This window comes from Rhinatrema bivittatum, chromosome 6 (assembly GCF_901001135.1).
Source record: "Rhinatrema bivittatum chromosome 6, aRhiBiv1.1, whole genome shotgun sequence".
NCBI classification, from domain to species: Eukaryota; Metazoa; Chordata; class Amphibia; order Gymnophiona; family Rhinatrematidae; genus Rhinatrema; species Rhinatrema bivittatum.
In genome coordinates, this window is record NC_042620.1 from 124,319,775 (window position 1) to 124,346,535 (window position 26,761).

The following is a 26,761-nucleotide window of genomic DNA, read 5'->3' on the forward strand; positions in this document are numbered from 1 at the left end:
TCCAGTAGGGAGATGCACGACCACCATCTGCTGGAGATGGAGGATACTGGCAGGCTGGTGTCATTGTAGGAGTATATATACTGTGACGCCAGCTTGCTCTGTCTCCATCTGCTGGCAGGGGAGCATAACCCACTGGTCCTGAGTCCATCTGTCTACACACTAGGAAATGAAAGAAGTTTCTTTTGCAAGTCTGCCTGGTCACTTGAATATTTGGGAGTAGCTGGCATGCTCCAGGACAGGGCATGAATCCTGACTTGTGATCTTACTTCCATGATTTGGACTCTTAAGTAAGTAAAATACATATGTTCATTCTGGATACTTTTCAAGTAAGGTTCAGTGTCATGATACTGCTTTAAACAAATACCCTGTTTTTATTATCTATGGTTGAGCTTTTCGTATGAGATTAAACAAACTGACCTAAGAGTGTGGCCAGAGTTTAAATTTAAGTCTTTAACTGCTGCACCCAATAAAGGGTAAAATATGCATCTAAAAAAGCTATTGTAATAGTCATGTTGGTAGTTACATGACCTCTTCCGTGACCAGACAGAGCTTTTCCCAAGCTTTAGAATACTCCAAAACATCAGGCACATCTAGACAGCATTAGGACATTGAGACCAACCATCGGCAGTTTTTTTCCCATAGGTCAACGAACTCCCAAAAAAGGTAGGTGGTAATATGTTGTGTGAATATTAAACTACTACCATTAGATAAAGACACTTTTAGGTAAGTAAATACTCCTGATACCACTGCTGGTACAAATCCTGTAACACTGCTGGCTTCAGCTAGCATCTGCTAAATTAATCTGTTTTATAATTTTGAAATTGTTTAGCTAGATAAAAACAAAAACCCCCGAGTAGTTAACAGACTGGAATATATTGGGAATATATTGCAAAGTTGGAAGTATGAAGAGGTAAGAACATGCCATACTGGGTCAGACCAAGGGTCCATCAAGCCCAGCATCCTGTTTCCAAAGGTGGCCAATCCAGGCCATAAGAACCTGGCAAGTACCCAAAAACTAAGTACTCTTTTTATGATAAATGGCAAAAAATAAGAATATTTTTTCCCAATAGTTTTAATACCTCTTTATGGAGTGTGAAATTTGGGATATTTTAAAAACTTGAGAGAAGTGTATCTCGACTAGATAAGTGACCACCAGTGTGGCAGCATTAAATATACTTTATCTTACAGAATTAAAATTTTATTTTCGGATATCCCTTCACGTCACAGAAACATAGAACATGGCAGTTTTTATAACCTGTAACTTCCAATTTATGTCCACCCTGGACAGAAGTTGGAATTCAGAGAGGATATAAAAACTGTTAAATTAAGACTGTAAGACCCATCTAAATCTGCCCAATTTCAATCCTGCTGCAATGCCATAGATTCCAGTTGATCACCATCTTTCCCCTCACTTCACACTTAAGGATTCTCTGTGTTTATTCCATTCTTCCTTGTATTCTGTTATTGCTTTTGTTTTCACCACCTCCACTAGGAAGCCCTATTACCCATTCCGTAAAAAAAAAAAAAAAAAAGATGTTTTGTAATGTTGTCCCTAGAGCCTCAAGCTGTGGCCTTGCTCTAGAGCGTTCTTCCCTATAGAAAAATGTTTCTTATTTGTGCATTATTTTATCTTTGAGGTATTTAAACATCTCTGTCATATCTCCCATCTTTCCTCTCCTCTTCTCTAGGGTATACAAATTTAGGTCCTTAAGTCTCAGGTAATTCGCCTTGGGCCAACCTTTAGGAAAAGGCAGAATATCATACACAAAGAAATCTCATGAGGCTTTTGATGTAGATCAGAGGTTCTCAAACCTGTCCTGGGGGAGCTCCAGCCAGCCGGGTTTTCAAGATATTCGGAATGAATTTGCATGAGATAGTTTTGCATGCACTGCCTCCATTGCATTCAAATTTATCTCATGCATATTAATTGTGGATATCCTGAAAATCTGACTGGCTGGAGGTCCACCAGTTGAACCTCTGGTAAAGACCCTGCAACATTTTGGTAGCCTTTTTCTGGACCACCTCTACCTTTTCTATATCCTTTTAGAGATACAGACTCCAGAGATGGACACAATATCCCAGATGAAGTCTCACCATTGACCTGTACTGAGACATGACCACCTCCTTTCTTCTGCTCGTTATGTCTCTTTCTAGGCATCCTAGAATCCCTGTGCCTCTAGCCACTGCCACACAGTCCCTGCAAAAAAGTTTTCACACACTTGTCCATTGTTCACATTCTGCTAAAAAATACAAATCAAAAGGCATTATAGTAGGAGTTTGTTTCACTGAACTGAACAATATACCATATGCTTTAATTGTGAAAACACAATTATAGAAATATTCCAAAAGTAATTAAGAATAAGAAAAAAAACCCACAGAGTCTTGAATGCATTAATTTTCACATCCTTTGACTCAATACTTGGTGGAAGCCCCTTCTGCCACAGCCATGAGCTGTTTAGGATAAGAATGGGAAAAACTGCACCACAATGGTGCAGTTTTTCCCATTCTTCTTGGCAGAAGAGCTCAAACTTTCAGGCCGGCTTGGGATTGTCTGTGGACTGCGGTCTGAGCTTTGACTGGGCTACTCAAGGACATTTACTTTCTTCTCGCTCAGCCACTTCAATGTTTTTGTTTTTTGCTTAAGATCACTGTCCTGCTGAAAGGTGAATCTTCTCCCCAGTCGCAGGACTATGGCAGATTGGAATGGGTTTTCCTCCAGGATATGCCTTTACTTTGCATCATCCACAAGCCTCCCTGTCTCCACTGTTGCAAAGCATCCAATAACATATAGCTTCCTACTCGCATGCTTTACTGGAAGGATGGTATTAGCATGCTGTTTGTTTTATGCCAAATATATTGCTTAGCATTGAAACCAAAAGGTTCCACATTGGTCTCACCAGACCACAAAACTTTCTCCCATATTTGTGCATGGTCCCCCAAGTGCTTCTTTGCAAATTCTATGTGGCATATCATACAATCCAAGGACACAATCCAAGGACTCCTCAAAACATTCAGCCATTAACCATGCCATTTGTACATAGTATTTAATTTAATTTGTATATTGTCTAACCATTTATTCTTTCCTATCTCTTCCTTCCTCTCCAAGTTCTGCGACCCTTGTTAATTGTAACTGTTCCTTCGGTCACCACAGTTCTAGTTTGATGTATTTAATGCACTCCCGTTTCATGTAAACCAGCAAGATATGTTCTCATGATTGCCGGTATATAAAAACCTTAAATAAATAAATAAATAAATAAATATACATACAACTTTATTTCTGCAGTGGCTGTCTTCTTGCCACCATTCCATACAAGTGGAGTAATCTTGAAATTTTTATAGGAGTCAAAAATGTCACCAGTCTCAGCCAGAGAACTCTGTGGTTCTTTTAAAGTAATTTTAGGCCTTACAGTGACTTTCTGCAACAGTTTCCTTAACCCATGATTACTGACTTTGGAAAGATGGCCTGATCACAGAAGAGTCCTGGTGATACCAAATTCTTTCCACATTACAATAGTGGACTTGACAGTGCCCCAAGGGACATTCAAACACATGACATTTTCTCATAGTCTTACTCTAATCTGTACTTTTGACCCAGAGTTCTTTCAGCAGCTCCTTGTTCAGCACATTTTGACCTTTGCTGCAAATTTATTTCATACAACAGGAACAGTTTGACTCTTCTTCCAGGAGTATTTGAATCAGTTCTACTGCTGAGCTCTATTTAACTTATTATGGATCTTATGGCACTCTTTTGAATTGAAGTGAAATTGGGTTTTCTATGACAGAGTGTGAAAATTTATGCAATCAAGACTTTTTAGATTTTTATTCTCAATTACTTTTGGATTATTTCTATAATTACTTTTTCACAATGAAAGCGTAGAGTATGTTGCTTAGATCATTGAAACAAACTTCTACTTTAATGTATTTTGATTTGCTTTATTTAGACAGCAGAAAGTGAAACATGTACAGGGGTGTGAAGACTTTCTATCATTTTTGTAACTTAGATATGATCACCCTAAGGTCTCTCCAGGTTAACGCATATCAGTATCACACTTCGCATGCTATAAATCTCCCTCTAATTTCTTTATCCTAAATATATGATTCTGCTGTTTTTTTGCACTGAATCTTAATTGCCAAGCTCTTGACCAATCCTCAGGTTCTCTTAGATTATGTCTCATTTTTTTCTACCCCCTTAGGAGTATCCAATCTGTGATGGAACATTGCAACACTCTGCTCCATTTCACCTGTGGATAGCGGCAGCGATTAGTACTGGCACCATTGTATAACTATCTCTGGAGCTGATGCAGTAAGATGCATGCTCCTAACAGGCGCTCTTATTGAAAGCCTATTGTCCTAACACACATGCAGCCACATTCCCTGGGCACCAGATGAAGCATTTAGATGAGAGGGAAATTGGGGCAGTGCAAAAAAGGGCACGCAGAGGAGGAATTGTGAGAGTCTGTAGCCTCTGTAGCACTCAGAGGAGTACACTGCATCAGATGCTCAATATGAGCGTCCATTTTGACTTCTTTTTGGTAATTTTGCTGAGGTGCTGAAGTTTATTATAGCAGGCACCCATTGCTACGGGCGTCTAAGTCATGCAAATAAGAAACGTGCACTTCTTTTTCATCGTCACAATATACATATATAGTTATGATGATACTAAGGAGGAGAACACATTTATCACAACACAGGACCACATTTTTAAAGTTTCTCATGAGTTTCTCAGAATTTGGAGTTAAATTCCCCACATTAAAAAGTGTGTGTTGGGTGCCCAACCTTTGGACATGCTTTTCTGAATCAGACGATAATAGCCAATGTCTTCATCTACATGGAATTACATCAGGTAAACATTGGTTAGGGCGCGCATTTTGGGTGTGCTATCTCTTTACTTCATCAGATGCTAGTCTTGTGCGCCCAAAAGTGTATCCTAGTGCAAGTAAATCTGTGCATTAGGCTTGTGTTGACCTGACTGTGGCTTACCCCCACTGCAGAATTTAATAAGTGCCAAGATGTGGCTGAAAAACAGTCTAGAATCAGACAACACTAAGAGGGAGTTGTGCCTTCAAAATATTGAAACAATGTCTTACCTGTGCAACATCAACAAACTTTCTATGTTTTTCTAACAAAATCTTAGTTTCTTGAACATCATCTCCCAATCTTATGTGGGTCTTCAGCAAAGCATCCAGCAATTCATTTAACCATTCTACTGCCTTTAGAAACAGGAAAGCAAAGGCACATTCAGGGTTCTTTCAAACTAAGAGGGTAATTTCATAATAGCCTGTGTAGGGCCTGAAGTGTATAATATTCGCGGACTTCAGTTCTAATTTTCTAAGTGGACTTATTCATGCAAGTCTGCTTTGAAATTTTGTGGTTATGTATGTACCCCGCGTAGCATACACGCATGCATTTATGCCCACTTGGGACAGGCATGTGTACACATACATTTCCATGCAAACTTTCAAAAATCAAAGAATGCACGTAAATGGTTTCCCCATACCAACAGCGCCCTGGGGAACACTTCTTTCAAGTACATGTAAATGTACATGCAAAATCGTTTACGTGCATACTTTGTATGTAAAGCCCCAGATGAAATTTTCAAAAAGCTCATTTATATATATACATAAATGCATTTGAAAATCACCGCCATATGATTATAGCAAAGACAAAGGGCAATAATATCAAAACAAAAATTGTACATTTTCTCTGACAACTTGCTATCTGTCAAAATACCACCTACCTAAATATAACCTTGAAAATTCTAAGTAGCTTAAGATAAAATATGCAATAATCTACTGACATCTCCTTATTTGTATCATTTGAATATATTTTTAAATGTGCTGGCCCTTTAGACAGAAGAAAAGCAAGCAGTGAGGATGGTATCTTTTTCTGTTTATCATCTTCAACAAAGCCTCGGTCATTACTCCTTTGCCATATCTGTGCCTTCATTAATACAGCCATGAAGGGAGTCATCCTGTTTTCCCTCATTTTCTCAGAGCAGTTTCTATTTTCATTTTGCTTGTCAAGTATTCTCCTTTTGTCTAGAAAATAAAATCCATCTACCTCCAGATCTTTTTCCAATGCTGCACTCTGGTCTGAAAGGAAGTATACATGTAACAGCCATAAAGGAAAATTAGTTCTTACCTTCGATCCTGTAGTACCACGGATCAGTCCAGACAGTGGGTTGAACCTCCTTTCCAGCATGTGGAGACAGATTAAAACTTGAAGGATGCCCTACCATCAGGACAGAGCCTATCCTCTACCCCTTCAGTATAACGTATGTCAAAGCATAAAACAACAAACCCAAGAATAGGATCAAGCAAGTAACTGTAAAGCTCAACGGAGCAAATATAGAATAATGTAGAAAACATGGTATACCTATACGCTCTTGCATCAACTTGGTATAAGAAAACGACCAAGGCTTCCGGTGTAATTGCTCAGTAATCTTGCACAAAGAAATATATGGAAATCTGCAGACCTGCAAGAAAACAAGCTTCGAGAGGACAGAAGACAGACAGGGAAGGGCATCTGGACTGATCCGTGGTACTACAGGAACGAAAATTAACAGGTAAGAACTAATTTTCCTTTCCTGTACGTACCCGGATAAGTCCAGACAGTGGGATGTACCAAAGCTTCCCTAAACTGGGTGGGACCGAGACAGTCCCGCTCGAAGCACTTGCCGCCCAAGGGAACCGAACACCGGAGCGTGTACATCCAGACGGTAGTGCCGAGCAAAAGTGTGCAGCGACGTCCAAATGGCGGCCCTGCAAATCTCCTGCGGGGAGACAGATTGACTCTCCGCCCACGAAGTAGCCTGAGAACGCAGAGAATGGGCCTTCAGACCCTCAGGAAGCGGACAACCTTGACAAAGATACGCCGAGGAAATGGCTTCCTTCAACCACCGCGTAATCGTGGTCTTAGAAGCCTGTTTACCGCGGTTGGGACCACTCCAAAGGACGAAGAGATGGTCCGATACCCGGAAGTCATTGGTGACCTGGAGATAGCGAAGCAAGACTCGTTTTACATCTAGCCGACGAAGGTCGCCACCCGCCGTACCCGCAATTTCCTCCGGAGAGAACGCTGGGAGTTCGACTGACTGGTTGACATGAAAAGCGGAGACAACCTTAGGCAAGAAGGAAGGAACCGTCCTGAGAGAAACCCCGGAATCCGAGAAATGCAAGAAGGGCTCCCGACAGGACAGCGCCTGAAGCTCGGAAATACAGTGAGCAGAGGAAATAGAGACCAGAAAGACCGTCTTTAGAGTAAGATCCTTGAGCGTAGCATGGCGAAGAGGCTCGAAGGGAGCCGCACAGAGAGTACGAAGGACTAGGTTGAGACTCCACGACGGACACGTGGCCCGAGAGGGGGGGCGGAGGTGTTTAACGCCCCTCAGGAAACGAATCACTTCAGGGTGAGCTGCTAAGGCATGACCGTCCACCCGACCCAGGAGAGAGCCGAGCGCAGAGACTTGAACGCGTAGAGAACTGAAGGAGAGGCCCTTAGAGAGACCCTTCTGAAGAAAAGAAAGAATCAAAGGAATCGAGGCGGAGCGCGCAGGGACACCCGCCTCCGTACATGCGGACTCAAAAACTTTCCAGATGCGCACATAGGCCAGAGAAGTCGACTGCTTCCGGGCTCGCAGCAGGGTGGAGATGACCTCCTCCCTATAACCTTTGCGCCTCAGGCGACACCGTTCAAAAGCCAGGCCGCAAGACAGAAGCGATCCGCCTGGTCAAAAAATACAGACCCCTGCCGGAGAAGACGAGGGAGATGACCGAGGCGCAGGGGCCCGTCCACCGCTAGATTGATGATATCCGCGAACCACGGCCTTCGCGGCCACTCGGGAGTGACGAGAATCACCGGTCCCCGGTGGAGTTCGATTCTCCTGAGAACTTTCCCCACCAGTGGCCACGGGGGAAACGCGTACAGAAGGATGTCCGCTGGCCAAGGCAGAGCCAGAGCATCCACGCCCTCTGCGCCATGCTCCCTCCAGCGGCTGAAAAACCAATTGGCCTTGGCATTGCGCAGAGTCGCCATGAGGTCGAGGTGAGGAGGACCCCACCTGTCCACTACCAGAGCCATGGCCGCGTCCGAGAGCACCCACTCTCTCCCGGATCGAGCGACTGCTGGCTGAGGAAGTCGGCTTGAACATTGTCTTTCCCGGCGATGTGAGAAGCCGCAAGGCACTGTAGGTGACGCTCCGCCCAAGCGAGGAGACGGCTGGCTTCTAAGGCTACCAGGGGACTGCGAGTGCCCCTTGGCGACTGATGTAGGCCACTGTGGTGGAGTTGTCGGAAAGGACTCGTACTGCCTTGCCGCGGATCAGGGGAAGGAACTCCTGAAGCGCCAGGCGGACCGCCAAAGTTTCCAGTCGATTGATGTGCCAGCGCGACTGATTCTGCGACCATGTTCCCTGGGTGGACTAAGAAAGGCAGACCGCACCTCAGCCCAACAGGCTGGTGTCCGTGGTCACTATCGTCCACTGTGGAGCTTGAAGAGGCATCCCTTGCAGAAGATGAGGAAGAAACAGCCACCACTGTAATTCGTCGGCAGTAGAATCCAAGAACGGAAGGACTACGTGGAACTGCTCCGACACTGGCTGCCAACGGGACAGCAAAGCTTTCTGTAACGGACGCATATGAGCAAAAGCCCAAGGGACAAGGTTGATGGTAGAAGCCATGGATCCCAGGACTTGGAGATAATCCCAGGCTGTCGGGGAGGGTAGGGCAATCAAAGTCTGGACCTGATCGATCAGCTTGAGGGCTCGTGCCCGAGGTAAGAAAACCTTGCCTTCTCGGGTGTCGAAGTGGGCTCCCAGAAATTCCAACTCCTGGGAGGGCTGAAGCTTGCTCTTGGAAAAGTTCACTATCCATCCGAGAGAGGCAAGGCGCTCCAAGACGCGATCCACCGCCCGCCGGCAAGATGTCTGCTGCACCTGCTGGAGACAGACGAATACTGAAGGGGTAGAGGATAGGCTCTGTCCTGATATAGGGCATCCTTCAAGTTTTAGTCTGTCTCCACCTGCTGGAAAGGAGGCTCAACCCACTTTCTGGACTGATTCGGGTACGTACAGGAATAGCAGCATTTGGTTGGGTCTAATAAAATGCTGTGTTTAAATTTGTTAGTGAAATGGCTCTACTCAACATGATTTAAAATATAAAACCAAAAGAAATGCAATACCGGGAAAGCTTTTGTCCCAACTCTAAAACCCCATAAGTAGAGCCAATGATGTGTCAAAGGGAAGTGTAAGCACTCTCAGTGAGTTCATATCAATAGCTTCAAAAGATGCGGTGAATGAAACATTGCTTTTCTCCTCCTAACCCCCAACACAGTTATGAGAACCTACTTTTCACTCAGTTGTGAAATCACTAAAACAAGGAAGGGAAAGAGACATCAACAGCACCAGCTGCTGCCAATATCTAAAGGGACCTAGAATGAGAGAAAAGCCCATTCAATCAATCAAAAATTATTTAAATCTATTGTTTGAAAAACATTCTTTAGTTAAATAAGGATTATCTAGATACTTTTTAAAAATAACCTTTGTTTTATAATATAATCAGAATCCTTTCATGGATGTAAAGTTTTTAAGGCATATTATTTCAGAGTTCTGAGTTAAATCAGCAGCTTATTTAACTGAGCCATGTAGGTACAATGAACGAAGAGACATTTTTTCATAGAAACAGGACAGCAGAAAAAAAAAAGACATATGGCCTATCTAGTCTATCCATCCACCCAACTAATTCAGCTTTACAATCCCTACCACTCCCTCAGAGATCCTGTGTGTTTATACCATGCTTTCTTGGATTCATCTACTCTCCTGGTTTCTACCACCTCTATGATGAGGCTGTTCCATGCATCCACCACCCTCTCTGTAAAGAAATATTTCCTTGGATTGCTCCTGAGTCTACCCTATTTCGCCCACATCCTATGACCCTTCAATTCTATAACATCCTTTCCACTGACAGAGGCTCACCTTCTGTGTATGGAAACCTTGGAGGTATTTAAACACCTCTATCATATTTCCCCAAGTCTGTTGCCATATGCTTGAGAACGAAGACCATTGACCAATTTATAGTAGCCACCCTTTCGTCTACAACATGAGAGGTCACAACAAACTGAATGTAATACTGGGGCAAATCACATATGTCTCTTCACATCATAATGTCAAATCAAGAAGTTTGGGCTATAACACATACCACACATTAACAACCACTCTTACCTGAGAAGCATCTTCTTCACATTTAAATAGCTGTACCATCTGAAGCATTTTTAACCTTCGTACATCTACCATATCTTCACACCTAACAAAATCAAATATATACATACAATATATTAAGATGTATTGACAATTTAATAGTGAGACTGCCTCTACAGCACTAGGCTAATCAAAGTGTATTACACCATTTAGCATCATTAACAAAAACAAACAATTACAGCCTTAAAAATACACATTCTCCGTTGACAAGCAGGACTGAATTTGATACATGGGTTACATCATCTGACAGTGCCAAATGGACCCTTCTCTCTTAGCTGATAAAAATTTTGCTCTACTGAGCATGTGTAGGAGTTCCCTTGAGAGCCTCTCGGTCACTTTTTTGTCCAAATTATGGTTCAGATGTTTCAACCTCTCTTTCTCCTTTTGGATCAATTTGTTATTTTGTGGGGTTCCCCCTCCCTTTTTTTTTCCTCTTACCACTGCCTCAGCAGCCCCATAACAGCACTTTTCAGCGATATAAATAAATAAATAAAATGGAAGAAGGCAGTAAAGGGGGAAAGATGCTAGGACCCAAAAAAGCCACCATCAGTGGCTTCAAGAACTGCATCTGCAGATGCAAAATGTCTATTACCGATGGACATGACTTGTATTATACAATTATAAATATAAAAACAAAATGTTTAAAACCGAACCCCTAAACCAACCCATGCCCAACACCCCAGCTAGTCATAAAATTAAGGTATTTTTCACTAGTTAGATAATTCTCAATGTTTCATTAGATAATTTGGACAAGATTCAAAGATATCTAAGTGAACTTTCAAACAATAGTTTTAACATGCAAAACAATTCTAAGAGCAATATTTATTTATTTATTTATGATATATGCAATTATCATAGAAATGATCAACATCACTCACAAAGAAACAAACTAACAGACCATAAAAGAATGGCAAGGAGTAAGGAGAATGTTCAGAATGGGAATCTGAGCAGGCCTGGCTTGAACAGTATGTGCAGCACATTCTCGATTCAGACTACTGAACACACATCTGTATTATTTCATGAGATAACTCATGGCTGCTTGCAGTTTAAAGAATAAAGACTATGTTACACAAAAAAACCCTTGACAGTTATTAACTAGGAGTTCAATATTCAAACACCATTTAGACTGATAACTAAAAAATTATTCTTCTAAATGGCAAATGTGGCATATTTAGCAACTTATTTATTTAGATTTTTATATTACACTTTTCGCACTTTTTTCAACACTTCAAAGTGGATTACATTCAGGTACTGTAGGTATTTCCCTATCCCCAGAGGGCTTACAATCTAGCCGGGTAAGTAGTTATAATTTAGTTGGATAAAAAAGGGGCATTTTGGGTGCTTCCAGGGAGGGGCAAAGATATCCGGCTAATGTAACTAAATATTGGTTAGATCTGGCTAGGTTATCTGGCCTTGTGTGGCACTGTCCTCACCTAAGAAGTCAGAGAATAAGTGTGGCAACTGCCTCCCTCCCCACCCCAAAATGTAATAGTAAAGCCTTGTTAGGCAGTGCTTTTCAACACCCCACCCCAAAACTTTGAAACAACTTAGGAGGGGGCTGGCATTGTACACTGACCCTGGTCCCAATTCTGACACAGAAATACAATTGGGCTGCCTTACCCCCTTCCTCCCCACCCACCCACCCAAAAGAAACGCTAGTGGCACCAGTCCCGCCATATCTTTTCTTATGCGAGCCGTGAGTGATGGACCTTCTGCCCTACTCCCAGCGCCTCCAGCTCTGCATTGACAGAGGAAGTACTGGAAGCGTAAACTTCAATGTAAGATTACACTTCCAGTGCTGCATCTGTCTGAGCAGCGCTGGGAGTGGGGGCAGAGGGTTCCTTGCTCCCAGCTCAAATAAAAAAGGTATCAGAGGAGATGGGGAGGGTCAAGGGGATAGGCATCTCTAGTGTTTCTTGTGGGCGAGTGGAACAGGGAGAGGCAGCCCAATTGTATTTCTAAGTCAGAATTAGGACCGGGGTTGGCGTACAATGCCAGCCCCTCCCTAAGTTGTTACAAAGGCGTGTGTGTGTGTGTGGGGGGGGGGGGGGGGGGGGGCGGTGTTGAAAAGCATGGTCCAACAGGGCCTTATTATTATGCTTTGGGCTTTGGGGTGGGGAAGGAGGGGATTGCCCTGCTGATACTCTATCTTCTTAGGTGAGGACAGTGCTACTTAGCCAGATATCTTTAAAAGTATCATTAAGTAGCATGTTATCTGGCCACACAAGGCCGGATAACTAAAAATCCTATCGGGCTATATTCAAACATAACTGGGTAGGTTTTTAAGTTATCCGGCTATAGGTAACCGGATAACTTTAGGTTGGTTTATCCCGCTGAATCTATGGGCAAGTTATCTGGCTAACTTTAGCTGGATAACTTATCCACTAACTGGCCTACTGAATATGGACCTCTAGAATAACGCAAATGTCCTCTGAGATATTTACATTTATGCTGAAATGTTATAAAAATTTAAAAAATATTTCAAACAGATGAAGCATTTTTTCTGTTGCTCCCTGCTATGCCTTCCCACAGTATTGAGATAAACAGAAGGCATGTAAATAGCATTTGAAAGAAAGCAGAGTTGCTTACCTGTAACATGTTTTCTGAGGACAACAGGATATCAGTTCTCACAAGTGGGTGACATCATCTGATAGTGCTTCGTCTGGAACTTTTATGTCAAAGTTTCTAGAACTTTGTGCCTCACTGGGCATGCCCAGCATTCCATGTCATATGTCCAAGTCTTATTTCTTAACAAGAATATAGAGAAGCCAATTCCAAGGAGAGACAGGAGGGTTTTGTGAGGACTGATATCCTGCTGTACTCTGAGAACACATGTTACAGGTAAGCTAATTTGCTTTCTCCAAGGACAAAGAGGATGGCAGTCCTCACAAATGGGGAATTCCTAGCTACAAGCTGCGTTAACAAAAAAAAGGGAAAAACCAAAAACAGTGCAAACAGGCACAACAACTGCTTTTGATGGAAACAGGCCTTTTTCCTTTTCTTATGAGGGACAGCTTGTAACAAAAACAATGGGCCTATTGATGCAGTGGAGTTGGGTTTTACACCTTAAAGAGAATCCTCAGGACAGATTGGCCAAACCTACTGTCGCATCAGAAGTTCCTGTCCAAACAGTAGTGCGATATGAATGAGTGGAGAGAACGTCACATTTCAGCTTTGCACATCTCTTCCATGGAGACCACTCTTAAGTGAGCGGCTAATGCTGCCATGGATCTAGCAGAATGAATCCTGACATGACTTACCAGATTCAGGTCCGCCTGGGCATAACAGGAGGAGATGTAATCTGCTAGCCAAACTGGATAAATTATGTTTGGCAATGGCAATACCTAGTTTATTAGTGTTAAAAGAAACAAGAAGCAGGGTGGACTTTCTATGGACTTCAGACTGCTCCAGGTAGAAGGCCAAGGCTCTTCCGCAGTCCAAACTGTGCAATGCTTGTTCATCTTGTTGGACATGTGGCCTGGAAAAAGAATGCTGAAAGGATGACTGACTGATTAAGATGGAATTCCGACGCCACCTTAGGCAGAAACTTAGGATGAGTGCGCAGAACCACCCTAGCATGATAAAACTTAGTATAAGCTGGATAAGTCACCAGAACCTGGGTCTCACTGATTCTGCACACTGACGTGACCGTTGCCAAAAATACAACCTTCTAGGTCAGGTACTTCAGGAGCACAGTTGCTCAAAAGGAGCTTTCATTAGCTGACTCAGAACATGTTGAGGTCCCAAATCACAGCAGGAAGCCTGATGGGAAGCCTCAAGTGAAGCATGACCCTCAAAAATCAATCAACCAAAGGCTTTATAGAGATTGGTCTACCTTCTAACTTATTGATGACAGGCACCAATTGCAATGAGATGAACCCTTACTTGGTTGGTCTTAAAACCTGGCTCAGATAAATATAAATGGTAATCAAGCAGTTTGTGTGTGGAGTAGGAGAAATCTTTTTTTGAAGCTAAGAAAACATGAGTCACATCCTTTCATAGATGCAAAGGCTGCAGAATCACCCTTTCAACATTCAGGCAGTGACAGCCAGGGACCCAATGTTGAGATGTCACAACCTGCCTTGATCCTGAGTGATGAGATGGGAATTCCCCAGCCTGATTGGTTCTCTGATTGACATCTCCCTCAGATGTGGGAGCCAAACCTTTCTCAGCCAAAAGGAGGTAATGAAAATCATGGTCCCACAATCTTTTCCTAGCTTCAACAGAGTCTTTGTGACTAGTGGAATCTGAGGATATGTATACAGCAGACCCTTGCCCCAATTGAGGGCATAAGCATCTAAAGCTAGCCCTTCCATTTGCCATTTTCTTAGAATAGAAGAGGGGAAACTTTCTGTTCTGAGGGAATGCAAACAGATCTACCATGGGTATGCCCCACTCACAGAATATCTGGTTTTCTATGGCTTGGACCAGGAATCATTCAAGAAGTTCAAGATCCAACTCAATCTGTCTGCCCAATACATGGTTAAGGACCAACCCCTGAGATATAGCCCAGTTCCACATCTGGACAGTTCCCTGATACATGAGGAACAATCACTGTTTGTTGGATATAAAACATCACAACTTGAATGTCCGTCTGGCCCAGGAAGACTTTGGTTGGCTGACTGATCTCTGAAAGCCTTCACAGTGCACCAAACTGCCCTTAACTCCAGAAAGTTTATTCGAGGAAGCTTCTCCTGAGCAGACCAAACACCTTGAGTACAGAGCCTCTCTACATTGGCTCCCACCTCAGGTTGGACACATCCATGGTCATGACAATTTGGATTTAACGAACCTGGAAAGGTATGCCTCTGGTCAGGTTGGAAATATCTCACTACCAGGACACGGAGCCTTAGAGTGGCTATGTGATGCAGATGCAGTCCCAAAGATTGAGTGGCCTTAAGCCACTGTGATCTGAGGGTTCATTGGGCTCTCCTCATATGGAAAAATGCCAACAGAATAACGAACTGTTGATGCCATACGGCCCAACAACATCAACATGTCCCATGCTGATTCACCTGGATCCTTTCTACTGAAGATATCAATATGATTGCTGTGGAAGAAAGGCTAATCTCTTGAGTCGCGTCTAGCAGAGCTTTGATAAGCTCCAATTGAGATGACGGGCTCAAGTGGGACTTTGGGCAGTTGATGATGAACCTTAGCAATTCCAACACTCAGATGATTTTGCATATCGATTCTGTGGTCCCCACCTGCGATGTGCTCTTGACCAGCCAATCATCCAGGTAGACACTCCGAGTTTGTGAAGGTAAACTGCCACATGGCGTCACGTTTGGTAAAAACATGTGGTGCTAACATTAGGCCAAAATGCAGCATATGAAACTGAAGGTGACGGTCCCTTACTACAAATCTGAGACATTTCCTGTGATGTGAAACTCTCTGTGGGCGTAAGCATCCTTGAGATTGAGAGAGCATAGCCAGTCTCCTTTTGGTAACAAGGAGATTAAGCTGCCCAGAGAAACCATCTTGAACTTTTCTTTCTTCAGAAAATTGTTCAAGGCCCTCAGGTTTAGGATGAGCTGGAGAAAATTTGATGCCCTTTTCCCCATGAAGAAAGGGGAGAGAATATATTGGTCTCTAAAAGGGATTACTCCTTCTGAAGCAATTCCTTATGCAGAAAATTCTCCCAAGAAGGGTCTGGAGGTTGATTTGGAAGGCCATTCAATAGATATAATCCGTACCCTTTTCTTATGATGCCAAGGACCCACATACGAAGTTATATTGGGCCAATGATTTACATAAACGTCAGCCTGCCTCCGACAGGAAGACCCTCTGGCACAGGTATGGGGATACAGGTTATGTTCTCGGCAATCCAGTCAAAACCCTTTCCCAAATTTTGACTGAAGTGCTGGCTGTGATCTAGGGGCCCTGGGGGAGAAGGATAGCACCTCTTTGGTTGGAACTGTCACTTCAGCCCCATGCTCGGATACCTCCTGGCAGAGGTGGGTGGGCCTGGATTGGTTATGTAGAATTGCTAAACACTGCAAGGTGTTCACAGTTCTTTGCCACTGCTTCCTTAAACTCTATCTCCAAAGAGATTCTCTCTAGTGCATGACGTGTCAGCGAGTCTTTCCTAGAGCTCAGGTAGGAGGTTTGAGAACCACAGCCAGGTGAGTCTGCAAGCACCAATTATCACTGCAGAGATTCTTGATGCCATCTCAAAAACATCAAAAGTCAATCAGACCATGTGTTTAACACTTGCCATTCCATTTTTCACTAGTGACTGAAAGTTGTCATAGCGCGTCTGGGAAAGCTACTCAGTCACCTCCCAGTTGCAAACCAGGGAAGCCAGGGTTCAAATCCTGCTGCCGTTCTTTGTGACCTTGGGCAAGTCACTTCATCCTCCATTGCTTCAGGTACAAGCTTAGATTGTAAGCCCTCTGGGGATAAGGAAATACCTATATGCACCTGAATGCAATCCACTTTCAAATGTCATGAAAGGTGGAATATAAATAAATAAAGAGTATCTAAAGGTTCTGGAATACTTCCCTGGGGGCATCAAATAATGGGTCCTAGCTCTCTTGCCCTCCTGAGAGTAGATTTGACAACCACAGATTGGTGTGATAGCTCTCTCTTTTTGAATCTTGGAGCCTTCTAGATGAGATAAATTGTGTCAGTCTTTATTTACAGTAGTCACAGAGAGGGTTTTCCCATATCCTCGTCTGTACCTCTTGAAGGATCTTCTGTACTGACACTGCTGTGATTTCCTTAGGAAGCTGCATAAACCGGAGGATGTCCAGCATTTTATTACTAGTCTCACCCTCCTTCAGCAAAGGAAAAGGAATGGCTTCTACCATTCTCTGAAGAAATCCAGCAAAAGAGGTCCTCTGGAGGGAACTTCTTTCACTCTGGTGAAGGAGAGGGGGGTAGGAGGAGAGACTTGTTAATTTCTCTTCAGAGATATCTCCAGATCAGTAGCCCTACTCCCAGGAATACTCAGTCACAGTCTGACTGGTACCCTTAGAGAGGGGAGCACTTGTCTGTTTGTCCATAGAACCTGAGGAGCTCCTGCATCTTGGGAAGTTTCCTCCCTTGATGGATTAGAGATTACCATTGGGGAAGCCATCATCTATTTTGAACCCCCTCTGGGAACCGGCATTGGCATTGACACCAGCACTAGCGCAAGACTGCTGCATGGATTGAAGTAGCAGCTAAACCTCGGCTCACATTGGTTTCGCATTGCCTTGTCCAAGGCCTGATGGATCTATCTGTCTGGCTCCTCTTCAAAGACAGCCAATGACAAAACCAAGCAGCAATCAGGAATGGCCATATCGTCTTGGGAAGCCACAGGTCGAATGTTGATTCTGATGGGTCGATCTCTCATTGCCCTAATTGCTTTTCAATTAGCTCCAGATGCACAGATGTCCTTTTGGGGATCATGGCTGTGCACAGATGATGCCCTTAGATGTCATGAAAAGCCCACAGGCACAGGATACATCTATCATGTGTATCTCAGATAGACATAACACTGACACACCGGAGGCATTGTTGGAAACTGCTGGCTTGCTTATCCATGACGGATGAAAAAAAAAGAGAAGCGAAATCGAATGACTCGATGACCATGGGCGGTTGATGCTCATCAGTGCACCAGCTGAGTGTGAGGTATGAAAATTAAACTTAGAAAAACAATCAAAAAAACTTAACTAGGACACTAGAAGGGTTAGAAAAAGATCACAGGGCACAGTGACAAATTAATCCTGATGATATGTACTAAAAAAATAAGATGAAGCAGAAGAGTAATGTGGGCTCTGTGGAAAAGAAGAAACTAAGGCTAAACAGGGCCATATTGGATTGAGTCCTCCACATCCCAAGTTGCCTGGGATGGTCAGTTCTGGTCATTGTTGAGGTTGGTACCTGTTGTCCAGATTTAATGCCCATGATACAGAATTCTGGAAAGGAACCCAGGTGCATGGCTCCCAGACTAGAAAAATGGGAGAGTTTATTAAAACAGTGGAAAAATTCCCAGGTATTTGCAAATTAAGATTTATGGTGTCAGGATCTCAGCATTGGCTCTGATAGAGGTAGAAGAAAAACAAAAAATGATAAACTACTGGGCCAAAAAAAGGTTTGAAGGGAGCATTTCTGCTGAGCTAAATTTATAGATATTAATGAGGTAACTCACTAGGAAAGTCAGTGGGATTTATTGGGGTAAGTTTCTTACTGAATATACCTAGGTAAAATTAGCTGGGTAACTTTAGAACAGCATTTGCTATCACCAGCCTTCCCTGGGAAAATTTAGCTGGATAATGCTCTATCTGTGCTACCAAGCTAAATTTTGATCAAGCTTCAAAAACAGCAGCCAACCAACCTCTGTTTTTTATCTGTATTTTACCTGGGTAAAAAGTTACCCAGATAAAATTCAGCCTGTTGATAGGAATGTTCCTTTTGAATGTTGACCTCAGAGACAGGTAGGCTGAAATGCCTCTGTGACAGTTCAATAATAAAAGTACAATGTAACTAATTTATGTTTGACAACACTGGTATAAAGGAAACCAAACAGTGAATAATCAATCAAACAATGCTCAGCACAGCACAACCAGCAAGTTATAAGCTAACTTTCATACTGGCATTGATAAGAACCTAGCCAGTTTCATTTAGTTGATATCTCTGCGAGTGAAATACCTCTGTGAAAGGACAAATAAGACAGTCACACTATTGCTCTAAGAAATCAAAACATTGAAACAGTACTGGCAGTGTCGGGCAGCTCTCCTTTAAGAACAAGAGGAGTTTTAAGTTAAGTTCTCATACTTTCTATTCTTCTCAAAAGATTCCATACAAAAAATTATTTAAAAAAACCAATTGTATGACCAATGATTATTACCTAACATGAGGTCTGAAAAAGACTACTTTTTCTACTTAGCAGACATTACCATCTTTTATATGAGGGTCATATTTGTTTATTTCCTTCAATGATGGGTCTATGAAGTACTGGTGAATTTTGAATTTCGCTATTGATTAATTTATGTCTTTCAAAACTTGTAATATACACATTTAAATGTATTCCAGGTAGTAAGAATCTTTACATTAATCCTATTTTTAAATTATACTGTAAAATTTTCATTTTCCAGACTTAACAGTTTAGTTTTATCCTAGATGGTGGAGTTACAGTCAATACCTCTGCTTTCTAAGCTGCATATCTTCCATTATTCCTTGGATATGATCCACATTCTCTTTATTTTCAATAGACACATCTTTTCCATATGCCCATGAAGCTTGGTTTGTGATCTGATCCAGAAGACCTTGACCTTTTTCACGTAAGCCCTGCAGGCCTGAATCTAAAACCAAGGTACACATATGTGACAGCACGGTATAGTACATTACAGTTAATATTAGCAGAATAAAATTAGACTGTGTGGAAATTCATTTCTCAGCTATCACCACACAGAGTAAACCAATAACATGTTCCTGTCATCTTCTTGTTTTTGTCTAAGTGCATTTTTGCCTTAGGTGTAATTCAAACACACACTTCTTAGTATTTGTTTAGGCTGCAATTTGAATTTCATAAAACAATCCCTTACATAAGATCCATTTTATATTGTTACGATAAGACAATTTTCAACAATGAGAATAATTCAGCAAATACACTCAAGCTGGTAAATCTAAAGTTATGCTTGAATTTTATAAACTGTGCAGGGAGGAGCCACATAGTTTACAGAATACCATGTCTCCACCCCGAAAGTACTTGAATATGTTTCAGAATGTGAGCAAGTTTGTAATGGAGTGGTACATATAGTTTTTGCAAATAGTTTATGAAAGTGTGTGCCTACATTTATATGTTAAATAATTGCCACATGTGCACGTAATAACCCTCAGTTTATGCGTGGAGGCAGATATTTTATAAAGTTGGCTGATGTATGCGCATATCTCGCTTTTAATCTGCATAGATGACAAATAAACTGAGCTTTAGTATGGGCCCCTAAAGTAACTGCATGGGCTAGAAACTGGTTGAGTGAGAGACAAAAGATAAATGGATTTCACTCCTAAGAAAGGGATGTAATTAGCAGGGTGTCACAGGGATCAGTTTCTGGACTGGTTCTTCAACATATTCACGAGCGTCATTGCTGAAGTATTATCGGGAAAAGTTTGACTTCTTGAGAATACCAAAATTTGCAACAGAGTAGATAGCAGGAAGGTGTGGAAAATATGAGAAGGGATCCAGCGAAGCTCAATGAATGGTCTAGATTCTGGCAAATAAGATTTAATTTAACTGCAGAGTCATGCATTTAGGATACAAAAATCCAAGGGACAGGTACAATATATAGTCCTGGGGAAATTCTGCGCAGAAAATGGCAGAGGAGACCCCAGCATGCCGCGAATTGAGTGTGCGAATAAGGCCCTGGCACGCTGTTCACGGCTAAGATGAAGGCCCCTGTGTGCCACGAATGGAGTGTGCACTGTTTGCAGCAAAGATGAAGGCCCTCCTTGTGCCCCCTTGTGCCACAGGACGCGCTCTGCTCGCGGCGAAGATGAAGGCCCCTATGAGCGTGAATGTGTGTGTGTGTGTGTGAAGAGAGGGAAAGGGGTGTGAGAGAGGGGGCTTGAGAGAGGGGAGGAGAGAGGGGGTGTGGGAGAGGGGATGGGAGGGTGAGAGAGAGCAGGGGGTGAAAAAGCAGGGGGGTGAACAGGAGGGTGTGAGAGAGAGCATGGGAGGTGAGAGAGCAGGGGGCAGGGATGCTTGAGTTGGGTGCCAGAGAGAGGGAGCCTATATGAGGAGATTGTGAAGGAATGTGTGTGAGAGAGAGATTGGGAGTTTGTGTGTATGAAAAAGGGATCGTGTGAATGAAAAAGGGATCTTGTGTATGTGAGGGTGCTAGCCTGTGTGAAGGGATTGTGTATGTGTAAGACAGAGCCTTTGTGAAGGGGTGCATGAGAGAGAGAGAGACATAGGTAGCCTTAGTGAGGATGTATGCGTGAGAGAGAAAGGGAGCTTGTGTGGGTGTGTATGCAAGAGAGAGGGACCCTGAATGAGAGGATGTGTGTGTGTGCGTGAGAGAGTGAGGGAGCCTATATGAGGGAGTGTGTATGTGATCTAGAGAGAGGGAGCATGTGTGTGAGAGAGGGAGGGACAGAGGGAGCCTGTGTGAGGGGCAGTAATGAAAACGAGATCAAACTCAGGGACTGGCGATAGAGTGGAAAGGGTTGAGCCTAGAAGTGGAGCGGAGAGACACTGGCAGGTGGAGGAGTTGTGGCCTGAGAAGGCAAAGTAGCCAGGGGAGTAGGGACAGCGAGTGGGACACGCTTACAGTGAATTTCTAGGGAAATTCTGCTCAAAATATTTAAAATTCTGCATCTCTAAGTGATAACTTTTTTCTATCTTAATTTAAAATGTAATTACTTAAAGACTGTCATGTAAATTGTGTTATTTTGACCAATATAAAGTGTGCAGAATTTTAAGATTTGTGTGCAGAATTTAAAATTTGTTTTCACAGAATCCCCCCAGGAGTAAATATAGGGCATGAAATTCTTCTAAGCATGAAAGAAGAACAGGATCTGGGGATGATTGTATCTGATGATCTCAAGGTGGCCAAGCAGATGTATAAGGTGATAGTAAAAACCAGAAAGATGCTTGGGTACCTGTTGAGAGGAATGGTCAGCAGAAATAAGGAGGTAATATTGCCCCTGTTTAAGCCCTGGAGAGACCTCATTTGGTCTACATTTCTGTAGACCACATTTTAAAAAGGATATAAACCGGTTAGAGTTAGTCTAAAGACTGGCTATTAAAACGGTCTTCTTTCTAAAGCATATGGTGACAGTCTTAAAGATCTAAACATCTATATCCTAGAGGAAAGGTGGGATGGGGAGATATGAAAAGAGGCATTTAAATATTTCCAAGGTTTCCATGCAGAGGAAGTGGGCATCTTTCAAAGGAAAGGAGGCTCTAGAGCCAGGGATCATAGGATGAAGGTGAAAGAGGGTAGACTCAAGAGTAATCAAAGGAAATATTTCTTTACAGAGAGAGTAGAGGATGCAAGGAAAAGCCTTACCAAGGAGGTAGTGGAGATTAGGACATTAACTGAATTCAAGAAGGTATGGGATAAGTACAGGGGATTGCTGAGAGGTGGTAGAGATTGTAAAGTTGAATAGTTGGCTTGAATTGGCAGATCAGTTATGGCTTAATAGTCTTTTTCTGCCCTCATGTTTCTATGAAAATCCTTATGCATATACTTCTAAGCGCAACTTCGCTGAGACCTTTACCAGTTGACCTTTCATCAGTTGACTAATATCTTCACAACTTGCTCCAGACCCCCACCCAAAATCTGCAGACAAAAGAGAAGTTGGATTTAATTTCCACGACTTGATTAGTAGAGGTAAAAGCATGTGTGTGTGTTTGATGATGAATAATCATATTCCATTTATAAAATGTATATATATGTGCTTACTTCCAAACCCTGCTCCCGAATGCTCTCTTTATGGGGTTGATGTAAAAAGCATGGAAAACCTCCTCTACTTCAGTCCATAGAACCTTCTAGAAGCCACTAGAACCCTAGACACATCATCAGAGATCAAGTGGTTGCATGATTAACCGCTCAACATCCAGGCTGTGAGCGACAGAGCATGGAGACTGGGATGTCGCAACCTGCCTCGATCTTACGTGTTGAGATCTGGGGAAGTCCCCAGCATAATGGGTTTCCAGATGGACAACTCCCATAAGAGTGGAAACCAGACTTGTCTCAGCCAATAAAGGTCTATGAGGATTATAGTCCCTTGTCCTTGCAAAGCTCCAAGAGAGTTTTCAACACTAAAGGAATCGTAGGATACGTGTACAGAAGTCCCTTGCCCCAATGACAGGAAAGGGTGTCTGAGGCTGATTTGCTATCTGACCTGTACAGGGAGCAGAACCGAAGCACCTTTTTGTTGCAAGGGGATGCAAAATGATTCACGTCCAGGCTCCTCCAGAGGCGGAATATCCAATTTGCAACCCTCTAGTCCAAGGACATTCATGGGTTCTGAAGGCAAGACTCAGTCTGTCCGCTACCACGTTCTCCATCCCTGCCAGGTACCCGACCCTGAGCACCATTCCGTGGGACACGGCCCATGACCAGAAGAGATGAACCTTTACAATGTGATCTAAATTTCTGCTGGGGGAGAATTCGGTTTATGTTCCATGGGGGGTAAAGGAGATACGAGAATAACCTCTTGGAATGTTCCGGGTCAGGGATCTCAAATTAAAACACAAGATATTAAAGTTCTTATTAAAGCACAAGTCTGACATTGTTATGATCCAAGAAACATTTTTCAATGATGTGGAACACAGCAAATTGAGGCGTTGATGGGTTGGAGATGCTTATTGGGCACTCAGAAGGCGGGGGTTGCTATTTTGATTTGGAAGACATCATATAGGGTGGATACTCAAATTAAAAACCCTGTTGCCTGATATCTGATTTTAAATGGCTCAGTTTGTGGGGAACCTCTCACACTTTGTAATATATACACCCTAAATGTATATGACTCCACTTTTTATATTACTCTCCATAGGCGGGAGCATGGTCTAGTCATAGGCTCCCATTGTTTTAAGTGGTGCCTTAAATATGGTGTATGACCCACTTGTAGATAGGTCGCAGTGTGCGGTGGGGAAAATTTGTGAGGCATAGAGGTATACCTTTGTTATGCGAACAACTCTATCTTTTGGATGCATGGAGAGTGTTGCATCTTACTGAGCGAGATTATACCCATGTCTCCCGGGCGCATGCCACTCAATCTCAAATTGACAATTTGTTAGTATCCACACAGCTTTTCTCTCAACTAACCAAGGCTACTATCGGCCCACTGGAAATAAATGACCATACTATAATTTGGTTGGATATAAAATGGATGGAAGGGGGAGGAACTAACAGGGGAGATTCCCAGCCTACTTATACAGGGACATGGTGATCCAAGCATATTTGCAACAGAAGTAGAAGGATTTTCATGAACACAATCAGGGCCATGTGCATGAGGCAGCTCTGTATTGGGAAACCGCAAAAACTGTATTACGTGGGGATATTATAGCATATCTGATCAGAAGGAAGAAAGATCTGGATAAAAGACTAATCTTGAAAAACAGTTTAGACAGGATAGAATACTACTAGCTAAGACTCATACGACTACAGCAAGGGCAAATTATTTCCTCGCAAGTTGCTTTAAATTTCCTAATCCATTGAGAGCACAAAAATCTATGTTCTATTAAAAGCACCAACTTTATAAATTTGGAAATAAGTCCAAACAAGCTTTTAGCTTCACTGGTTAAATGCAGAGAGGGTGTTAAATATATAGCAGCTATATAGGATAATAAGAGTAGGGTAGTTAACTCTTAAGACACAACTCCAAAAAGTCTTCTTGGAGAATTTTAAATGTCTTTACTCCAAAGAACCTAGTTATATGATGGCCAGGGACTAGATTGCAGTACATCAGTTAGAGGTCCTCAATGATCCAATAACTACCCAGGGAGATACAGGTGAAAATACAGCAGGGTGAACTATACAAGGCTCTGGGCCCAGATGTATATGTGGGTGAATTCTACAAACTATGACCTACATTTATCATTTTATTATAAATTTTGCATTAATAGTGCCCACAATAAAAAAGGGGCATGGTTTCGAGATACCGCAACGCGTGCTATTTCAGCATTTTGCATAGGTATTTTACTGCAATGCATGCTAAATTTATCACACCCACGATTTTTTCACATTGAAAGCAGAGAATTGCCCAGACAGGCATTTCCACGTTTTGGGCTGCTCCTGGCGAGAGAGAGAGAGAGAGAAATTCGAGGTGAGGTTTTGGTGTACTATCAACCTAGTTTGATGCACTCTCTACCTAGCTGCTATCAAGCTAGGGCGAGAGTACACTGTGCAAACTTCATCTGTGTGTACCTTTCCTCACTCCAAATCACATCAAATCTTCACTGACGTGTTCTGTGCTGTTCGTACCTGACTGTACATGTAAATCTGCCCCCAAATCCTAGACCACCACCAAAACCTCACCGAGTTACTAGATGACGATCCTACAGTGGTATAAATAGCTGCTAATATGTGTGCCATCCCAGAGGCTCTCTCTCTCTTACTCCTCTTCTCCTCCCTCTCTCTCTTCCTCTCCTGCCTGAAACGGGATTTGCGATATTTATCGCAAATCCTGTTTTGGGCATACCGCACAACATTAACATCAGCAAAAAAGGGGTAATTTTCTGGGTTAAAATGTGCGTTATCCTATCGCACGCAATGTTAAACACCCCTCATTTTCATAAACTCTGCCCCAACTCCTCCTTTTTGACTAAAATTTTAAAATTTGCATACACATCTCGCGATGCGTTACCATCACAATGGATATCGCGGGCATTAGGGCCCTAATGCCTGCAATAAGGCCCTATCACGATTTGATAAATGACCCTGTATAACAGGCCCATATTTTATTACCATGACAAAAGATTCCTTTTCAATGCAAATGCCACTCTTATTACTATTCTTCTAAAGAAGGGGAAAGATCCCTTATAACCGGAGTCCTACCGACCTAGATCTTTGCAGAATTTTAACAATAAACTTTTAGCAAAGGTATTTGCAGATAGACTAGCAAGATTTTTACATGGTCTTATAGCCAATCATCAGGAAGCTTTGTGAGAGGTCGGCATTCTGTAGTTAATGTGCATAGAATTTTGATCTCCCTCTTTCACAGTAGTCTGTTTTATATTCCCTTGCTTTTGATGGATTTCGATGCTGAAAAAGCAAATGTTGCTTACCTGTAACAGGTGTTCTCACAGGACAGCAGGATGTTAGTACTCACATATGGGTGACATCACAGGATGGAGCCCAATCACGGAACACTTTTGTCAAAGTTTCCAGCATGGCACTAACCCTGCAGCCAGCAGGATTCCCCCTTCAGTCTTATTTAAAAGCTACAGGCAGTACCGAAAAATAAAATAATAAAATGTTACGAACCCAACACTGCGGGGCGGCGGGCGGGTTTCGTGAGGACTAACATCCTGCTGTCCTGTGAGAACACTTGTTACAGGTAAGCAACATTTGCTTTCTCACAGGACAAGCAGGATAGTAGTCCTCACATATGGGTGAGTACCGAGCTGAGGATTTCTGAGCATGCACCAAATGTACCCAGGTGTGCAAAGCACTAGGAATGGGATAAAATTTGGCCGAGGGCATCCTGAACCCTAACGGGCAGGCGGAAGGGTGTTGATACGTCATGTTGTAAACAGGTTACGAAGGACATACTGGCCGAAGATGGAATCCTGTCTTCCGGCTTTGTCCAAGCAATAGTGGGCTGCAAAGGTGTGGAGAGAACTCCAGGGGGCAGCCCTGCAAATGTCAGGAAGTGGCACCGATCGTAGGTGTGCTACTGAAGTCGCCATGGCCCTCACAGAGTGTGCTTTAACACGGTCTTGAAATGGAATGCCCACTTGCTGATAGCAAAAGGATATGCAGTCCGCCAACCAGGAGGAGAGAGTCTGCTTACCAAAAGGCTGCCCTAATTTGTTAGGATGGAAAGAGACAAACAGTTGAGTGCTTTCTC

The 26,761-nt window shown here is 42.8% G+C and overlaps 1 protein-coding gene across 6 annotated transcripts in view; it reads right to left on the reverse strand.

Annotated features, from left to right (window-relative positions):
* SESTD1 (SEC14 and spectrin domain containing 1) overlaps positions 1-26,761 on the reverse strand; it is a 283,107-nt gene that overhangs the window by 17,631 nt on the left and 238,715 nt on the right. For 5 of the 6 annotated variants that reach the window (XM_029605904.1, XM_029605908.1, XM_029605903.1 and 2 more), the window contains exons 13-15: positions 19,383-19,542; positions 10,217-10,298; positions 5,088-5,210 (exon numbers count right to left, since the gene is read on the reverse strand). In XM_029605904.1, the coding sequence (XP_029461764.1) occupies positions 5,088-5,210; positions 10,217-10,298; positions 19,383-19,542 (365 nt within the window). The remainder of the gene's footprint in view (positions 1-5,087; positions 5,211-10,216; positions 10,299-19,382; positions 19,543-26,761) is intronic. The other variant, XM_029605907.1, reaches the window with a different exon arrangement.